Raw genomic sequence first — 19,299 nt, 5'->3', positions numbered from 1 at the left:
AGAAAATAATTGATATTTTGCCTCAAATGACCATATTCTCATAGGAACTATTAACAGTGATGTATAGCATGACTTTAGGTTGTATTTATTAATGTCTGGTGCGCCCACAAACATGCACACATAGTAAATGCAGAACAAAGACATTCAACTCAATGAACACACACAAGTATTAGGCTCCACATTGTGTCTTCAAGTGCATGTTCTTCTATCTTCCTCTCCAACACAGTCTGCTCAACGCCTCGGTCGCTTCGTTAGTTTTTGCCTCTAATGCTCTATCTTCCAGCTTCTCTTCTGCACACTGAATTGCTCACACAGGAAAAGGCACACATATATACAAAACACCTCCATTTGTGCTATATATTTCCTGGGACTGTATTTAAGCCTTCCTAATCTGCAGCTCAGCTTTCAGTCTGTGTTGGTGGTGTTAGCAGTCGTAATGAATATGTCCATAAACCCCAGTGCTAAAAATAAGAGGTTGATCCACTGATAGGATTATCAGTCTTTTGCTCTCCATTTTACCATCCCTCAATCTTTTCAAAATATCCCAGTATTTTCTAATGGGCAGATAAAGGAATGAATAGCGATGTACAAAAGTTTGATGTGTCCTGGTCATCTTTTTTTTTTAAACGTGTTTCACTTGAAGAGGTCAGAAAAGATGGCGGCTGTAAATGTATTACAACAAAGAAGTCTGGTTTTTGTGGACTCCTTAATACAGAAAGCAGCATTTTAACAGCAACAAAAGCAGGATCAATTGAGAGCACACTGCCACAGCTGTTTGATCTAATGGCATCTTTTTGAGGATAGCCAACTATTTACTTTATTGGGATAGACAGGTAGGATTATTAGATTAATAAATTAGAGGGATACTGGTAAGGGGGACACAGTAAAGAAGATAGTGACTGGATTAAATCCTGTAATTGTAGGCCTAAAAATGATTGTGTTATTCTAAGTGATAGATTAGGGCGTTGGTTTGAGAATCTGTGTGACTGCCCTGCAGGGGTTCTTAGCTATTCTGTCAAGCAAACACACTCAACTAGTAATTGTTTTTTTCGTCTTCATTGATTATGTGTAAAAAAAAAAATGTCAAGGCTAACTTCTTATGCCAATAGTTTGCTAAGTATATATTTCCCTTTTAGCCATATAATCTGACAGCATATCATCTATATTAATCTCTGCTTACTGCTCCCATGAAGACACACAACTGTAGCCTTGACCAAATGATGAGTGCTGGCTCTTATTTGCTCTGAGTTGATACTGTGGAAAATGCAGTTGTTTCTTATCTATTTAACCTTCAAACCTGAATTTCCATGATAGTAAATATCACACCAAAAAGCTGGTTTAAGCAAGTAACAAACATCAAAATAAAGCTTTGTTTTGTCTTTGAATGACGTTGACTTGCCTCTACTGGCTCAGTTAAGAAACCGAGGCTCGGCTACATCTGTTTTAGCTTCCTGGCACTAGTTGCATATTATTTTTGGATTTCACTTTTACGGCGAAGCTCTGGCTTTTAAAAGTAGTTCAGACATTTTTGTCCCTGGTGAGCAAGAGCACAGCTTGAAATCCTCCTAACTAAACACAAAATATGTGATGGGTCATGCAGCCCAAGCCCATAGGCTTTGGATGCCATATCTGAGGAGCTCAGGCTGCCAAAACCACTATCTTTTTTTGCTTGTCCCATATTTTATCCAAGCTGTTTTCTCCTCTGCAACTCCATTTTTGATGTTACAGAGAGCGTTGGGAATCTGGACAAAAAAGTCGCTAACACGATGGCTTAAGTTGCAAAACATGAAGGTGCTTTTATTTACAAAAAAAACAGTGGTGAAACAGCGCAGGACGTCCACAGCAAAAAAAACAAACGAACAAAAAACTCTTTTTACACAAGGTTTCCACTAGCAAAATTCACATCACCTGTCTGGATTGTTGTCACCCTCCGACTGAGCCCTCCTGCTTAGGTGGCCAGAGGCTTATATACGTTAAGCCCCTCCTACTAGACCAACCAACTCTTAATTGTTTCAATTATTTCTCACCTATGTTACCATTTACAGATTTAGAATTTCACTGCTAGTTTCTACAATAAACAAATAACAGACTCTTGAAAAAAATCATTTCCATTCATCTTACTTTAGAAAACACAGAAACTTGCACACATTTTCAACTAGAAAATCTACCCTCACCTATGACCCAGATACATGGTATCTTCCACCATCAGCGCACCTGTGTGTGATTGCTGTAGGCCCTATATGAAGCAGGACTTTGCCTCAGCTCTGGTTCAGACCCAGGGACTGGAGAGGAGAAAGGTCGAAATAATAGTTAAGTAAGTTTGTTGAAAAATAGAAATGACTGAAATGAATAAACTGAACTGATTAAACTAAACCAATGTAATGTGGTATTTTTGGTAACAGATTTATTGAATGATATGTATAAAAGTGTGACTGCAAATTAATTGTCCGAGTTCTTGGTGACCTGAGTAGATTTACCATGTGCCATCCAAAAGTGACAGGGCTTTTGTCACAGATGTGTTTGCCATTCTTTTCTTTTCTGTATTTTTTTGTTTTGTTTTTAGCTTTTATTTGTCCAGGGATCGCCAATTGAGCACAGTGCTCTTTTCTCATCCCGCTTCACATTCACACCTGGGAGCTGCCCACTGTAATTGCAGTCCTTTCCTGTGCAGCCATGTGCAGCTCCAGCAGAGAAGTTGGTGCTTCACTTACTTGTCTAGTTTTGAGTTTTTGAGGGCGAAGAGAAAGAGTCTGTTATTGCTACTGCTTTACTTTCCCAAAAGACCCAGGGATTGGAACTGGCAACCTTCCAGTCACAAGCCTGCTATTGCAGTCCTGTTCATTATAAAGCACTTGCCATGTTTACAAACAGCTGCTAAGGGGGAAAAAGTGTCATTTTTATGACTAAAGCACTTAGGGCAAACAGATTTACTCCTCTGCAACAACAAATGATGCCAAATGATGCTTTTTCCCAGCCAAACACACCACTTAAATCGGCTCTTGATGTGTGTCCATTTTTCTGTGTGGACGCCGTAATGGATGGGGAGCCGAGCAGCACCCGGTTCGTGTCTGTCCTCGCTGTGTGTCTAGAGCAGGGCGAGATGAACCAGACAGTGACCTCCATCAGCACCAGCATTCAGATACATCAGATAATTTCTCTACCAACGCCAAGCGCAAGACAGTCTTAAAAATAGCTCAGACAGGGCTCGGCCTGGCGAAAAATCTCCTTCTTCCCTCTCGGCAAGTTGAGGATTTCTTAGAGGGTCTCTCACACCAACATGTTAGGAAGCTGCAAGTATGATTGGATCGGAGTGCTGATAAAGCCACAGACTGTCAGTGAATTAATTGCTGGATGTTAGATTTTTTTTCTCCTTTTTTTTTTACACTCTGCTATTGAGGGCAGTGGTGTTGCCATGGTGATGGTACTGCAAACTACAGATGCTGGTTTTCATTTTACAATTGTTCCCTTTTTAATTATTAGTAGGCTAAAATATATTTATTTTTAGCCACATCAAGTATTTTACTGTTCTCTGTGTGTGTGTGTGTGTGTGTGTGTGTGTGTGTGTGTGTGTAGGGCAAGCTATTACAGGAAGGGTGGGCGTGCCATGCTGCCAGTGAAGTGGATGCCACCTGAAGCCTTTATGGAGGGCATATTCACATCTAAAACAGACACATGGTGAGAATCCCTCACACTTCTCTTTAACAGGCATCAGTAAAGACCCACACTGTGATTTCAGCTCCTATATTTCACACTCCGATGTCTGATGTCCCTACCTGCCCTCTATTGCTCTTTGTTTTTTTTACCTTCCTGTGTCCTTCAACGTCTTTGATCCTGAGCCACATGTTTTTTTTTAAATTCTTTTAAAGTCTTGTCTCTACTCGTTCTTGTCCTCTGCTCTCGTCCTTTGCAGCTTCAGCTCTGATGATGCCTATCATTTATGACTTGATTGTCCTTACTCTCACCCTCTGTCTTTCTCTCCCTGTAAATAATCTGTCCTCTCATCATCTGCAGGTCATTTGGGGTTCTGCTGTGGGAGATCTTCTCAATGGGCTACATGCCATATCCAAGTCGCAGTAACCAGGAAGTGTTGGAGTTTGTAACCAATGGTGGAAGAATGGACCCACCTAAAAACTGTCCCGGGCCAGTGTAAGTGCAGATCCACACACAGATGCTGAATGCATTCATATTGCTTCTTATGACCACACGAATAATGTGATCCCAAGGATGCTTAGTTGTTGATGCATACACAGTATACACATAGGCAGCATAACAAAAACTGAAAAACAAACAGAGGCATCAAAGGCTCTGATGATTCGCTGATATTGACACATAAACAAGTTGTGACCTAGAAGGCGTCTGAATATTTTATGGGAGATGGCTCTCAATGCTATATGGAAACCTCATAAACAGTTTTCTTTCATGTTTGCCTCCCAATTTGGAAGAAGTCATGGGTTGCTGATAGAGAGCTTAAAAACTATTTACATATCACACTGTATTTTTCACTCACTTTTCAGATACCGCCTCTCATGCCAACTGTATTATAATACATATATTAGAAGATGCACACACACACATTTTCTCTCTCTCTCATATACATATTCAAGCCACACTTTGGCCTCTCTGTGATTTCACAGCTTTTTCTGTTGGCCACAGCTTTGCAGATTACTACTCATTACTAATCTTAACCCATTGCAACATGCCTTGCAAGGCTGTATTTTTGTCTTTGGAAAAAAAAAAAAAAAAATGGCCCCGTGGTGTTCTATTCAATTGAAGTGAAACAGTCACACAACAGGAAACACGGATTACTGAAAGCAAGCAGCTACAGTTGAAATCATCTCAGCAATTAAACCCATATCTCAGGATTTAACTTCACTGTTAGTTTCTCCTCTTCTCTGCATCACCCCTTTAACACAATCACCCAAACTGGTGGGAGACAAGTATGAAGAATATTTTTGTCAAAAGAGATCAATCTGGCATTTGTTAAATTGGTGGGGTAAATGCTGCTGGTCAGCCTCTGTTTTCTCTACATAATTTCAGCTTGTGTGTGTCTACCCATTCATGTGTAACTTTAGGTACCGTATAATGACTCAGAGTTGGCAGCATCAGCCTGAAGACAGGCCTAACTTCTCAACTATCCTGGAGAGAATTGACTACTGCTTACAGGTAACTGAACAGAGATTAATATTACTTGAATTCTTTTCTATAAATTAAACTCCAAGCCTGTATTGGTTGTCTATGAAGGATAACACAAGATAGGTTTGTATTAAGCATAATCAAAACCTATTTTTCCATGACAAGCATGCTTTTCATGCAAAGTATGATGCCTTGTTGTTATCTTCTAGAGCCACAGAAGAGTCAACTTTAAATTACTACATTTATTTTTCCAGAGAAAAAACAATATTTTGCTCACATTGTGTTTTTAAAACGTTTCAGAGCGAGGCACACTTTTCTGACGGCTCTGCATACAGTGGCTTTACTAATATGCTCCGCATCACCAATGTTGTAAATAAAACTGCCATTTGCAAAAAACATAATGCGACACAAAGAATCTGCTTGGATGTAAGAGCATGTCCACGATGGGTGATGTTAGTGATACGAGGACGGATAAGGTATCTACATATCTGATCGACTGTGAAGAAAAACGATACCTCTCAAATAGGCTAAGTAGTTATCTGGAAATGAAAATACATCTATAGTCGGGGCCTAAATATCATCTCCCGATGTATGTTTAACTCCCTGCGAAGTAATGCAGCTTCTTTATCAACGGGATCGTCGACAAAAGGACATGCCATGTTTGAGGAAAAAACGTTTTATAGTCTGCCTAACATAGTTAATAAACCAACCCTGATTTTGTATTCATGCAGATGACAAAACTGCGCTAAAATGCGCCTGATACAGACTGAATGAATGAGGAAATGAAAGAGAGCTGTGTCAGAGGGAGGAGACCGAGAGAAACTCGAGGTTTGTAGAAAACCTGCTCCCGACCAGGTTAGGTTCACAGACTCAGTTACCATAGTAACTGACTCTGAGGTTAAGTTACCTCTCTTTCTTAAACGGGTTACCCCTCTCTCTCAGGTTTAAATAACCTCCCTTTCTGTAACGGTAAACCCTGAGTTTCCCTCATCTCAGGGTTAACAAACTCAGAGTTTTCACTAAACCTGCTTTCTGAAACGGACCCCAGGTGAGCTTGTCTGATTGTCCTCTCCATCGATCGACTTTCTTCTTCTTTTTTTACTTCAATCCACCCTCTGAACGCTGAATTTCTTTTTTATCTGGAGCATCCACTAAATCAGCTTATTTTGGATGGTTCCATGGTTTTGCCATAGCTACCACCACGCTCCTAGCTGCTGCTTCGTCGCTATGGTCTCTCCCCCCTCCTGCCCCTTTAGCATTGATGGTTAAATGCATCACTTCCGGTGCGTCAGCGCGGGAAAATCGCCACAGCCACCACAACTCTGGTGTTGTGAGAAATACACAGAGCTTTTCCTGGCAGCAATAGGCTTAATCAGCATTGTGTGAACTTGTTTGGCAAGGGCTTGAGTGTAACGGACATCCATTTATATGTAAAAGCACCAACTTTAAAATAATGATACGCTGTGCTTTACCGTTTAACTGGGACATTCCCGTGGCAGTTCACCGTCCACCAGCTATTGATCATTCACTCCACAACAAGACACATAAGACACAGTTCACTTTCTCTCTTTTCAAACATCAACATGATACAGAGTGGTGGTTGTTACTTGAGGAAACCTTCTTTGATCAAGCCTAAATAGAACAGACATTTACATAAAGAATGAATATTTTTCAGACAATATTTGGTTAACTCACAGAATTTATTTAATTAGCTACAGCTGACTTAACTTGCCAAACAGTTTTCATTATAGCCGAGACAGTGGTGACTACATTTTCTCACCTCATACTGCAGCTTAATTATAAATGGTGCAAGATTTACATTTTTTGTGGCTCTTGCGATTTGAGTCTTTTAAATCAAACATTTGATTTATTCCCTAACATGAATGACAACACTAACACTGAAAAATATAACTTTGATCTCCCGATGGTCTACCCATTTTAGGACCCTGATGTGGTGACCATGCCCCTGCCTATAGAGTATGGACCCATCCCGGAAGAGGAGGAGCGTGTACCCATGCACCCTGACGACCCCTCAGCTCCAACCGTGCTGGTGAATGCCCAGGTGCCTGATGGGGAGGCTCCGCAACCGCCCCTATCCTATCCTACAGAGGACAACCGGAGAGGTGGGGAGCACAGTGTCGAGACTAGCACAGCATCAGAGGCCAATGCCCAGCCCCAGCCATACCTCCACCAGCACCAGCAGCCTCACACACCGACCTCCATCACTATGACAACCACTAACACAGTCACCTCCACAGCCACCTCTACACTCACTGCCAAGGGACCTCATGCCACCACCCAGCCCAGCCTCGAGGGGGGCCACATCAACCTGGCGTTCACCCAGGGACACCCACTGGAGAAGGACGGCCACAGCGGGAAGAGCACCAGTCTCTGGAACCCAACATACGGCTCATGGTTCCTGCAGCAGAGGAAGCAGCAGCAGCAGCAACAGCAGCAGCAGCAGCAGCAGCAGCAGCAGAGGCAGGGAGGGGTGGGGGGAGCAGGAGGGAGCAGTGGCAGGGTGCCTGGGGAGGGGCAGGAGCATGTGGGCCGGACTGTGGCGGAAATGGCTGGGGCACTGGGTCACCAGCACAAGCAGTTCCAGCATCAGCTCCAGCAGCAGCACCAGCTCCAGCAGCAGCACCAGCTCCAGCTGATGCACCATCAGCAGCAGCAGGGTCTTTGCAGACCTCTGTTACCCCCACCACCACCTCCTGCTGCCCAGTCACCTCTGCTTTTAGATTCAGCCGCCTTGCCCCCGGTTCCCCTCTACAGATTGAGACGTTTCCCCTGTGGGAACATCGGCTACGGCTACCAGGAGCAGGGCCTACCGCTGGAGGCCGCCCACGGTAACCCCAACCCCACTCCTCCACCCCAGCAGGGCATTTCCATGCCCTCCTCAGCAGCCCACCAGAGGGGGGCCTCCATTGCCACCTCAGGGTCCCTGGGTCGGTCAGGTATCTCTGAGGACAGCCGTCCACTGCTAGTCACCATGGGGACAGTACAGGACCCCAGGCTGCCCAGGATGGAGGGCCACAATGCCACCGTGCTTTAGCCCAACTGCCTGAACCGCTGATCTTTTCAGGCCCTGTCTTTGGAGACTGTGTGATCCGGACACAGCAGGAAACAACACTGTGTCGGGACTGAGACCGTTTTACACCCCCCCTACCCTCCCACCATTTTGGTTTCTTCCTCCAGTTTTCACTGAAACAGAGCTGGAAGAGTCCGTCATGCTTTTTCCATGAGAACCCTAGAAGGGTGTTGAAATCCCCAATGGATGCTAAAGCACATCAGAGAACTTAAAAATGCTTTGGGAGGCAACATTTAGAGTAAAGGCTAGTTTTAAGAGTTAAAAAACAGTGTATTTTTTTCAACGCTGGAGGGATAACGACTGAATACTGAGAAAGAATCAAATGAAGAATTTATGGCACAGGACACACCTTTCTATCTGGTATTGACCAGGAGCGAGCACATTTGCCATGTGTTCATTGACAGCTTGTCTATGAGAATGGATAATTAGGTGGATTCAAATCTCAATCATTCACAAACTTTGGTGACCAGTTTGACTGCAGCAACTGCAAAGTTGTCTACAGCTGCAAGCCACATGTGTCAGTTCTACTGCAGAAGCCTCACACTGTTCCTTATCCACATCCTTTTGGAAAACAACAGTGTGGTAAATAACTTGTATCAGACTATTTTTCAAGAATATCACAGAATTGGACACTGGATTACAAGAGACATTTATACAAAAAAAAAACTGGGAAAAAATGTGTTTGTTGATGTTTGCTTGCCTGCTTGTTTATTTATTCATTTGTTTATTTATTATTTGGAAGTGGCTCTATAAATTATTCATGAACATGCTTCTTCAAATCCAAACTAATTCATTTCACATTAACTGGTTTTCACTTTAGGTTTTTTAAGATGCAGTAATTTGTTTTTGGTAATAAGAAAAAACGTGAGATTGAACAATACCAAAAATTGATCAAGCCTTTGAGGTGAAGTAGATAGATAAATAGAGCCCTGATGCAAGTTGATGTTACAACAAATATAATGGATTAACGACAAGCCGCCCTCAGCAACACTCAACCTTTTACTATTGCTGAAGATTTGTAATAAGTTGTTGCCCCTGGTACTATTAAAATCACTGCTGTGCGGACTCTCCTTTTGTTCACTCCAAACTCCATTCTGTCGATTCTGAGTGCTTGAGACAGTGACGTTAAGGCTTTCCTTTTCTTATGGCTTTTTCAGTAACCTTTTATCAATTCATTTCGTGTTACAAAAATGTTTCGTTTCCTTTTTTGCCCAGATAGAAACATAGTGGATATTGCCGAATCAATCTTAACCTTCAAATTGCCATCTCGAAGCACTCTGCGTTCCTAAATATGCATATTTTATCTTTTCTATTCTAGGATGACTGTTGTGGAATACAAATGAGTCTGAATGAAAAGGTTGAATACAAACTGCTTTTGCTCCACAAGTGAATGAAAGCTGAGATCAGTTTGAGCCTCATTCTGCTTTTTTTCACACACATCGTGTTTCCACTGTGTAAAGTCTGCTTTTTTCAGTTAAAGGACAGTTAACATGCACTATATCTATCGGATAGCACCATGAGCGTATGGTGGTGTTTATATTTAGGTGAATGACGACAACATGCGTCAGTTTTTAAAGCTTTTTCTTGACTGTATTTGGCAATCCTGTCAGTCCTGCTGTAAAGCGCAGTGAGCTGTCGTGTGTGTGTCATGACGCTCGCTGACTGATTAAGACAAATGCTTTCATTTAGGCAAAATCAATGAGCAAGTTAAATATTGGCCTATACGTATTTTGCTTTGTCTCCGGTACCTGTTAAATGCATTCTGTGTTCCGCTCACAGCTCATGTTCATTGTTTGATGTAAAAAGACAAACTGAACTGCACCTGTAAATGTTGTAATTATAAAGTATTGTACTATGGCTCTGGTAAAAGCTGTAAATTGCCCTTCAGAAGACATTCACCAAAATTAATAAATTACTATATAATAACTGTTTTGCATTAGTCTGCCTACTGCACTCTTTGGGATTGGGGCCATGTTAATTAGATTAATTAAAATAGGACTAGTGATTACATTATAATTCAGTCATTACATTTTTTTAAACACAATCGTCAACCACAGACAGCAGTTTCTTTAGTGTAACATCCCTTAACTGCTAACATTAGTAATGTTTTTTTATAACTGTACCGTAATAGCTATGCACAGAAACAGGGCTGTAAAAAGCCAAATAAAATTTTTATTTGCCACGTCTGTATTACTTTAGGACGTCTGGTTAGATGGTAGTAGCTTTAAATGTTATTGGCAGCACAAATGATTGTTGACACAAAGCGGTATTGGTAAAAGATGGCAGTAATGGATTAAAGAGGTGGGGCTCATTAAAACAATGAGTCTTCTGTGCGCCAGCTAAACTACCAGCATCATAAACCCTATGTTAAACCTCAAAGTTTAACATAATGTTTTTTAAGATCAGTAAAGGTTCGGTTTATCGTTGAGAGCCGTCAGGCTTTACAGAAAACCCTATTTAAATTCAGCAGACAGATCATTTTAAGAGGAAACAATAGGCTGATTCCCCTGACATCCTCAAATTGTCTCATTTACGCAAGTTTATTATTTGACAAATTCCATCTCCTTGTGCCAAAAAAAGAATTATTAAGGTAAAATGTATGTTACAAATGAGGCAAAGTGAGTGGACTGTAATCAGGATGATTGTAGTCCTCTTGATTTTACACACTGCCATTAGTCTCAGCTATTGACCTCAGGCCCTCAGCCTATAGGGCAAAATACCTCACATCCTCACAGGGACCAAAGCAGGGGTAGATTAAAAGCTTTTTTAGACTCTTATTTTAGCTACCCTGCCATGTTCCACTGTAGTGGATTTATTCCTGAGGAGCCTCAGTTTTCCTTTTTAATAGTATGAGTTTTACTACCCTTGACTCTGTTGCCCCTTACAGGAATAAGGTAAAAAAGAAACACTCTGTAATAGGATATATCCACCTAAAACATAACAAACATACAGAACAAATAAACATGATAAAAGAAAATATAATAAATACATTTTGTATTTTGATTGACTCATTTTACAAATAAATGCAGTGCATTGGCTCGATGAGAACCCTGACTTCTTGAAGAGAGTATAAGAGAGCTGAAAAAGAACATACTATACTATAACATTTTTCGACTATGACTTTTTAGACATTCTCTGACTTTTTTTTACATACTATATTGTGACTTTTTACGACTTTTTTCAATATACTATACTATGACTTTTTTTCAACAGACTATACTATGACTTTGACTTTTTTCGACATACTATACTTTGACTTTTTTTCGACATACTGTACTATGACTTCCTTCGATTTTTTCCGCCATACTATGACTTTTTTCGATATACTATACATTCATTTTTTTTCGACTTTTTCCGACATACTATACTATGACTTTTTGTCGACTCTTTTGTCTATATTGTGACATTTTTCAACATACTATGACTTTTTTCGACTTACTATGCTATAACTTTTTTTGACATACTATACTATGACTTTTTTTTGACATACTATACTATGACTTTTTGTCGACTTTTTTCGACATATGCTCAGCAAAAAAGAAACGTCCTGTCACTTTCAACTGCTTTTATATTTTAAGCAAACTTAACATATGCAAATATTTGCATGAACATTAAAAGATTTAACAACTAAGACAAACTGAACAATTTTCACAGACGTGACTAACAGAAATGGAATAATGTGTCACTGAACAAAATCAAAAGTGGCCTACTCTAGCTTTACCAACGTTTTATATTATATTACATATATATATTAAATTATATATTATATTATCAATTCATAGTATAGTATGTCGAAAAAAAGTCATAGTATGTTGGAAAAAAGTCATAGTATAGTATGCCGAAAAAGTCATAGTATATATGTAAAAAAAAAGTCATATATACTATGATTTTTTTTCTATACGTAGGTTGGAAAAAGTCATAAAAAAGTCATAGTATATTATGTCGAAAAAAGTCATAAAAAAGACATAGTATATTATGTCGTAAAAAGTCATTAAAAAATCATAGTATAGTATGTTGAAAAAAGTCATAAAAAAGTCATAGTATAGTATGTCGAAAAAAGTAATTAAAAAGTCAAATTATAGTATGTCGAAATAGTCGTAAAAAGTCATAGTATAGTATGTCAAAAAAAGTAATAAAATAGTCATAATATATATATGTATGTCGAAAAAAAAGTCATAGTATTGTATAGCAAGTCATAAAAAGTCGTAGTATAGTACGTCGAAAAAAGGCATAGTATAGTATGTCGAAAAAGTCATAGTATAGCATGTGGAAAAAAAGTCATAGTATTGTATAGCAAGTCATAAAAAGTCATAGTATAGTATGTCGAAAAAAGGAATAAAAGACATAGTATAGTATGTCGAAAAAGTCATAGTAAGCATGTCGTATAAAGTCAGTATGGTATGTCGAAAAAGTCATAGTATAGTATGTGTAAAAAGTCATAGTATAGCTTGAGTAAAAAAAAGTCATAGTATAGTATGTCGAAAATCTTGTAAAAGCTTGTGTAAAAAAGAGTCATAGTATAGTATGTCGAAAAAAGTCATAGTATAGTATGTCGTAAAAAGTCATAGTATTGCATGTGGAAAAAAAGTCATAGTATATATGTCAAAAAAGTCATAGTATAGTATGTCAAAAAAAGTAATTAAAAAGTCATAGTATAGTATGTCGAAAAAAGTCGTATTATAGTATGTCGTAAAAAGTCGTATTATAGTATGTCGTAAAAAGTCATAGTATAGCATGTCGTAAAAAGTCATAGTATAGTATGTCGACAAAAGTCATATATAGTATGTCGAAAAAAGTCATAAAAAGTAATAGTATAGTACGTCAAAACAGTCATTAAAAAGTCATAGTATAGTATGTCGAAAAAAGTCGTAGTGTAGAATGTTGAAAAAAGCATGTCAAAAAAGTAATAAAATAGTCATAATATATGTATGTCGTAAAAAGTCATACTATAGTATGTTGGAAAAAGTCATAGTACAGTATGTGGAAAATTTTGAAAAAAAGTCATAGTATTGTATGTCGAAAAAAAGTCATAGTATAGAATGACGAAAAAAAGTCGTAGTATAGCATGTCGAAAAAAGTCATAGTATAGTATAGCAAATCATAATAGTCATAGTACAGTGCCTGACAAAAGTCTTGTCGCTTATCTAAGTTGTAGGAACAACAAATAATAACTTGACTTGTAGTTGATCAATTGGAATCAGAAATGGTTTATATGAAAGGCAAAGGCTTCTGGATTATGCTTATTATACCAAAATAAAGGTTTGTATCATTCATTGAGTTTTATCATTGAATTAGGACAGAAAGGTCAGATTTGGCTTGGACAAAAGTCTTGTCGTGTCTTTATATGATTCAACCAATCACAGATTAGAGTTTCACCTGTGACAAATACTGTAATTAACACATTCCTGGGTGTGTATAAAAAGAACTCCAGCACACCAGACCTTCATGTGAAGTGCAACCTGACCTCTCACAACATGCCAAAGATTCAACCACAGACCAAAGTGCTGATCATCAAGAGCCTGAAGACCAAGTCTGCTGCTGAGGTGGCAGACATCTTCAATGTATCCAAACGTCAAGTGGAAAGGATAAGAAAAAGATTTGAAGAAACTGGTGAAGTTCATGACAAGTCCAGGTCAGGCAGACCCCATAAGACAACTGTTCGAGAGGACCGTTTGTTGCTTCGACAGTCCAGGGCCAGCCCTTGTTCTGGGCTGGCCACCAGAAACCCCTGTATCTATAACAACAGTTTGTCGAATTCTCTCACGCAGTGGCCTCCATGGCCGAATTAGTGCTCACAAACCAGCATTAAACAGAAGACAACTAAAAAAGTGTGTTGCATTTGCAAAGGCCCACAGCTTGGTGAAAGGATGGACAGTGGAAAAGTGGCAGAAGGTTGATTTTTCTGATGAATCATCCATTGAACTGCATCCCAATTGCTGCAAATACTGCAGAAGACCTGTTGGAACCCGCATGGACCCAAGATTCACCCAGAAAACAGTCAAGTTTGGTGGAGGAAAAATCATGGTTTGGGGTTACATGCAGTATGGGGGTGTGCGAGAGATCTGCAGAGTGGATGGCAACATCAACAGCCTGAAGTATCAACAAATTATTGCTGCCCATTACATTCCAAACCACAAGAGAGGGCAAATTCTTCAGCAGGATGGCGCTCCTTGTCATACTTCAGCCTCCACATCAAAGTTCCTGAAAGCGAAGAAGGTCAAGGTGCTCCAGGATTGGCCAGCCCAGTCACCAGACATGAACATTATTGAGCATGTCTGGGGTTAGCTAAAGGAGGAGGCTTGGAAGATGAAACCAACGAATCTTGATGAACTCTGGGAGTCCTGCAACACTGCTTTCTTTGCTATTCCAGATGACTTCATCAATACGTTATTTGAGTCATTGCCGAGACGTATGGATGTAGTCCTCCAAGCTCATTTTCTTTTTTCCAAGGCACCATGACTTTACGTATGCTCTGATGTTATTGTAGCATGTTTGTGTATTCACAATAAAGTATAATTTCTACCGTACATTACTGTATTTTTGTATGCGACAAGACTTTTGTCCAAGCCAAATCTGACCTTTCTGTCCTAATTCAATGATAAAACTCAATGAATGATACAAACCTTTATTTTGGTATAATAAGCATAAACCATTTCTGATTCCAATTGATCAACTACAAGTCAAGTTATTATTTGTTGTTCCTACAACTTAGATAAGCGACAAGACTTTTGTCAGGCACTGTATGTCAAAAAAAAAGTCATAGTATAGCATGTCGAAAAAAGTCATAGTATTGTATAGCAAGTCATAAAAAGTCATAGTATAGTATGTCGAAAAAAGTCATAGTGTAGTATGTCGAAAAAAGTCATAGTATAGTATGTCGTAAAAAGTCCTAGTATAGCATGTAGAAAAAAAGTCATAGTATTGTATAGCAAGTCATAAAAAGTCATAGTATAGTATGTCGAAAAAGTCATAAAACGTCATAGTATAGTATGTCGAAAAAGTCATAGTAAGCATGTCGTAAAAAGTCAGTATGGAATGTCAAAAAAGTCATAGTATAGTGTAAAAAGTCATAGTATAGCTTGAGTAAAAAAAAGTCATAGTATAGTATGTCGAAAATTTTGTAAAAGCTTGTGTAAAAAAGAGTAATAGTATAGTATGTCGAAAAAAGTCATAGTATAGTATGTCGAAAAAAGTCATAGTATCGCATGTGGAAAAAAAGTCATAGTATATATGTCAAAAAAGTCATAGTATAGTATGTCAAAAAAAGTCATAGTATAGTATGTCGAAAAAAGTCATAAAAAAGTCATAGTATTGTATTTCGAAAAAAGTCATAGTATAGTAAAAAGTCGAAATTTTTGAAAAAAAAGTCTGTATAGTATGTCGAAACTTTTGAAAAAAATTCATAGTATAGTATGTCAAAAAAAGTCATTAAAAAGTCATAGAATAGTATGTTGAAAAAAGTCATAGTATAGTATGTTGAAAAAGTCATAATAAAGTAAAAATTTAGTATGTCGAAAAAAGTCGTAGTATAGTATGTCGAAAAAAGTCATAATAAAGTAAAAATTTAGTATGTCAAAAAAAGTCATAGTATAGTGTGTCGAAAAAAGTCATTAAAAAGTCATATAGTATGTCGAAAAAAGTCATATTATAGTATGTTGAAAAAAGTCATAGTATAGTATGTCAAAAAAAGTCATAAAAAAGTCATAGTATTGTATTTCGAAAAAAGTCATAGTATAGTAAAAAGTCGAAAGTTTTGAAAAAAAGTCTATATAGTATGTCAAATATTTTGAAAAAAATTCATATTATAGTATGTCGAAAAGAGTCATTAAAAATGTCATGGTATAGTATGTTGAAAAAAGTCATAGTGTAGTATGTGGAAAATTTCGAAAAAAAAGTCATAGTATAGTATGTGGAAAAAAAGTCGTAGTATAGCATGTCGAAAAAAGTCATAGTATAGTATAGCAAATCATAAAATGTCATAAAAAGTCATAGTATAGTATGTCGAAAAAAGTCATAGTATAGTATAGTAAAAAGTCGAAAGTTTTGAAAAAAAGTCTATATAGTATGTCGAAAATTTTGAAAAAAATTCATATTATAGTATGTCGAAAAAAGTAATTAAAAGTTCATAGTATAGTATGTTGAAAAAAGTCATAGTATAGTATGTCGAAAAAAGTCATAATAAAGTAATAATATAGTATGTTGAAAAAAGTCATTAAAAAGTCATAGTATAGTAAAAAGTCGAAAGTTTTGAAAAAAAAGTCTGTATAGTATGTCGAAAATTTTGAAAAAAATTCATAGTATAGTATGTCGAAAAAAGTCATTAAAAAGTCATAGTATAGTATGTTGAAAAAAGTCATAGTAGAGTATGTTGAAAAAAGTCATAATGAAGTAAAAATTTTGTATGTCGAAAAAAGTCATAGTATAGTATGTCGAAAAAAGTCCTAGTATAGTAAAAATTTGAAAGTTTTGAAAAAAAGTCTGTATAGTATGTCGAAAATGTTGAAAAAAATTCATAGTATAGTATGTCGAAAAAAGTCATTAAAAAGTCATAGTATAGTATGTTGAAAAAAGTCATAGTATAGTATGTCAAAAAAAGTCATAAAAAGTCATAGTATAGTATGTCGAAAAAAGTCGTAGTATAGTATGTCGAAAAAAGTCATAATAAAGTAATAGTATTGTATGTTGAAAAAAGTCATTAAAAGTCATAGTATAGTATGTCGAAAAAAGTCGTAGTATAGTATGTCGAAAAAAGTCATAGTATAGTAAAAAGTCGAAAGTTTTGAAAAAAAGTCTATAGTATGTCGAAGATTTTGAAAGAATTCATAGTATAGTATGTCGAAAAAAGTCATTAAAAAGTCATAGTATAGTATGTTGAAAAAAAGTCGTAGTATAGCATGTCGAAAAAAGTCATAGTATAGTATAGCAAATCATAAAATGTCATAAAAAGTCATAGTATAGTATGTCGAAAAAAGTCATAGTATAGTATAGTAAAAAGTCGAAAGTTTTGAAAAAAAGTCTATATAGTATGTCGAAAATTTTGAAAAAAATTCATATTATAGTATGTCGAAAAAAGTCATTAAAAGTTCATAGTATAGTATGTTGAAAAAAGTCATAGTATATTATGTCAAAAAAAGTTATAAAAAAGTAATAGTATAGTATGTCGAAAAAAGTCATAATATAGTATGTCGAAAAAAGTCATAATAAAGTAATAATATAGTATGTTGAAAAAAGTCATTAAAAAGTCATAGTATAGTAAAAAGTCGAAAGTTTTGAAAAAAAAGTCTGTATAGTATGTCGAAAATTTTGAAAAAAATTCATAGTATAGTATGTCGAAAAAAGTCATTAAAAAGTCATAGTATAGTATGTTGAAAAAAGTCATAGTAGAGTATGTTGAAAAAAGTCATAATAAAGTAAAAATTTTGTATGTCGAAAAAAGTCATAGTATAGTATGTCGAAAAAAGTCCTAGTATAGTAAAAATTTGAAAGTTTTGAAAAAAAGTCTGTATAGTATGTCGAAAATTTTGAAAAAAATTCATAGTATAGTATGTCGAAAAAAGTCATTAAAAAGTCATAGTATAGTATGTTGAAAAAAGTCATAGTATAGTATGTCAAAAAAAGTCATAAAAAGTCATAGTATAGTATGTCGAAAAAAGTCGTAGTATAGTATGTCGAAAAAAGTCATAATAAAGTAATAGTATAGTATGTTGAAAAAAGTCATTAAAAGTCATAGTATAGTATGTCGAAAAAAGTCGTAGTATAGTATGTCGAAAAAAGTCATAGTATAGTAAAAAGTCGAAAGTTTTGAAAAAAAGTCTATAGTATGTCGAAGATTTTGAAAGAATTCATAGTATAGTATGTCGAAAAAAGTCATTAAAAAGTCATAGTATAGTATGTTGAAAAAAAGTCGTAGTATAGCATGTCGAAAAAAGTCATAGTATAGTATAGCAAATCATAAAATGTCATAAAAAGTCATAGTATAGTATGTCGAAAAAAGTCATAGTATAGTATAGTAAAAAGTCGAAAGTTTTGAAAAAAAGTCTATATAGTATGTCGAAAATTTTGAAAAAAATTCATATTATAGTATGTCGAAAAAAGTCATTAAAAGTTCATAGTATAGTATGTTGAAAAAAGTCATAGTATATTATGTCAAAAAAAGTTATAAAAAAGTAATAGTATAGTATGTCGAAAAAAGTCATAGTATAGTATGTCGAAAAAAGTCATAATAAAGTAATAATATAGTATGTTGAAAAAAGTCATTAAAAAGTCATAGTATAGTAAAAAGTCGAAAGTTTTGAAAAAAAAGTCTGTATAGTATGTCGAAAATTTTGAAAAAAATTCATAGTATAGTATGTCGAAAAAAGTCATTAAAAAGTCATAGTATAGTATGTTGAAAAAAGTCATAGTAGAGTATGTTGAAAAAAGTCATAAAAAGTCATAGTATAGTATGTCGAAAAAAGTCGTAGTATAGTATGTCGAAAAAAGTCATAATAAAGTAATAGTATAGTATGTTGAAAAAAGTCATTAAAAGTCATAGTATAGTATGTCGAAAAAAGTCGTAGTATAGTATGTCGAAAAAAGTCATAGTATAGTAAAAAGTCGAAAGTTTTGAAAAAAAGTCTATAGTATGTCGAAGATTTTGAAAGAATTCATAGTATAGTATGTCGAAAAAAGTCATTAAAAAGTCATAGTATAGTGTGTTGAAAAAAGTCATAATAAAGTCATAGTATAATATGTCGAAAAAAGTCGTAGTATAGTATGTCGAAAAAAGTCATAGTATAGTAAAAATTTGAAAGTTTTGAAAAAAGTCTGTATAGTATGTCGAAGATTTTGAAAAAAATTCATAGTATAGTATGTCGAAAAAAGTCATTAAAAAGTCATAGTATAGTATGTTGAAAAAAGTCATATTATAGTATGTGGAAAATTTTGAAAAAAAGTCATAGCATTGTATGTCAAAAAAGTCATAGTATAGTATAGCAAATCATAAAAAGTCATAGTCATAGTTATAGTATGTCGAAAAAAGTCATGAAAAGTCATAGTATATCAAGTCGAAAAAAGTCTTAGTATAGTATGTCGAA

General features: G+C 36.2%; 1 protein-coding gene across 2 annotated transcripts in view; it reads left to right on the top strand.

Annotated features, from left to right (window-relative positions):
* The window catches only part of alk (ALK receptor tyrosine kinase), a 393,824-nt gene extending 383,671 nt beyond the window's left edge, over positions 1 to 10,153 (top strand). For both annotated transcript variants that reach the window (XM_031321258.2, XM_031321259.2), the window contains exons 26-29: positions 3,574 to 3,675; positions 4,012 to 4,146; positions 5,073 to 5,163; positions 7,076 to 10,153. In XM_031321258.2, coding sequence (XP_031177118.1) covers positions 3,574 to 3,675; positions 4,012 to 4,146; positions 5,073 to 5,163; positions 7,076 to 8,188 — 1,441 coding nt within the window. In that variant the 3' untranslated portion in view covers positions 8,189 to 10,153. The remainder of the gene's footprint in view (positions 1 to 3,573; positions 3,676 to 4,011; positions 4,147 to 5,072; positions 5,164 to 7,075) is intronic.
* Positions 10,154 to 19,299: the final 9,146 nt, after the last annotated feature.

Source organism: Sander lucioperca, chromosome 18, assembly GCF_008315115.2.
Source record: "Sander lucioperca isolate FBNREF2018 chromosome 18, SLUC_FBN_1.2, whole genome shotgun sequence".
NCBI lineage: Eukaryota > Metazoa > Chordata > Actinopteri > Perciformes > Percidae > Sander > Sander lucioperca.
Note: the sequence above shows the minus strand (reverse complement) of the source record. Positions and strands in the feature narration are given on the sequence as shown.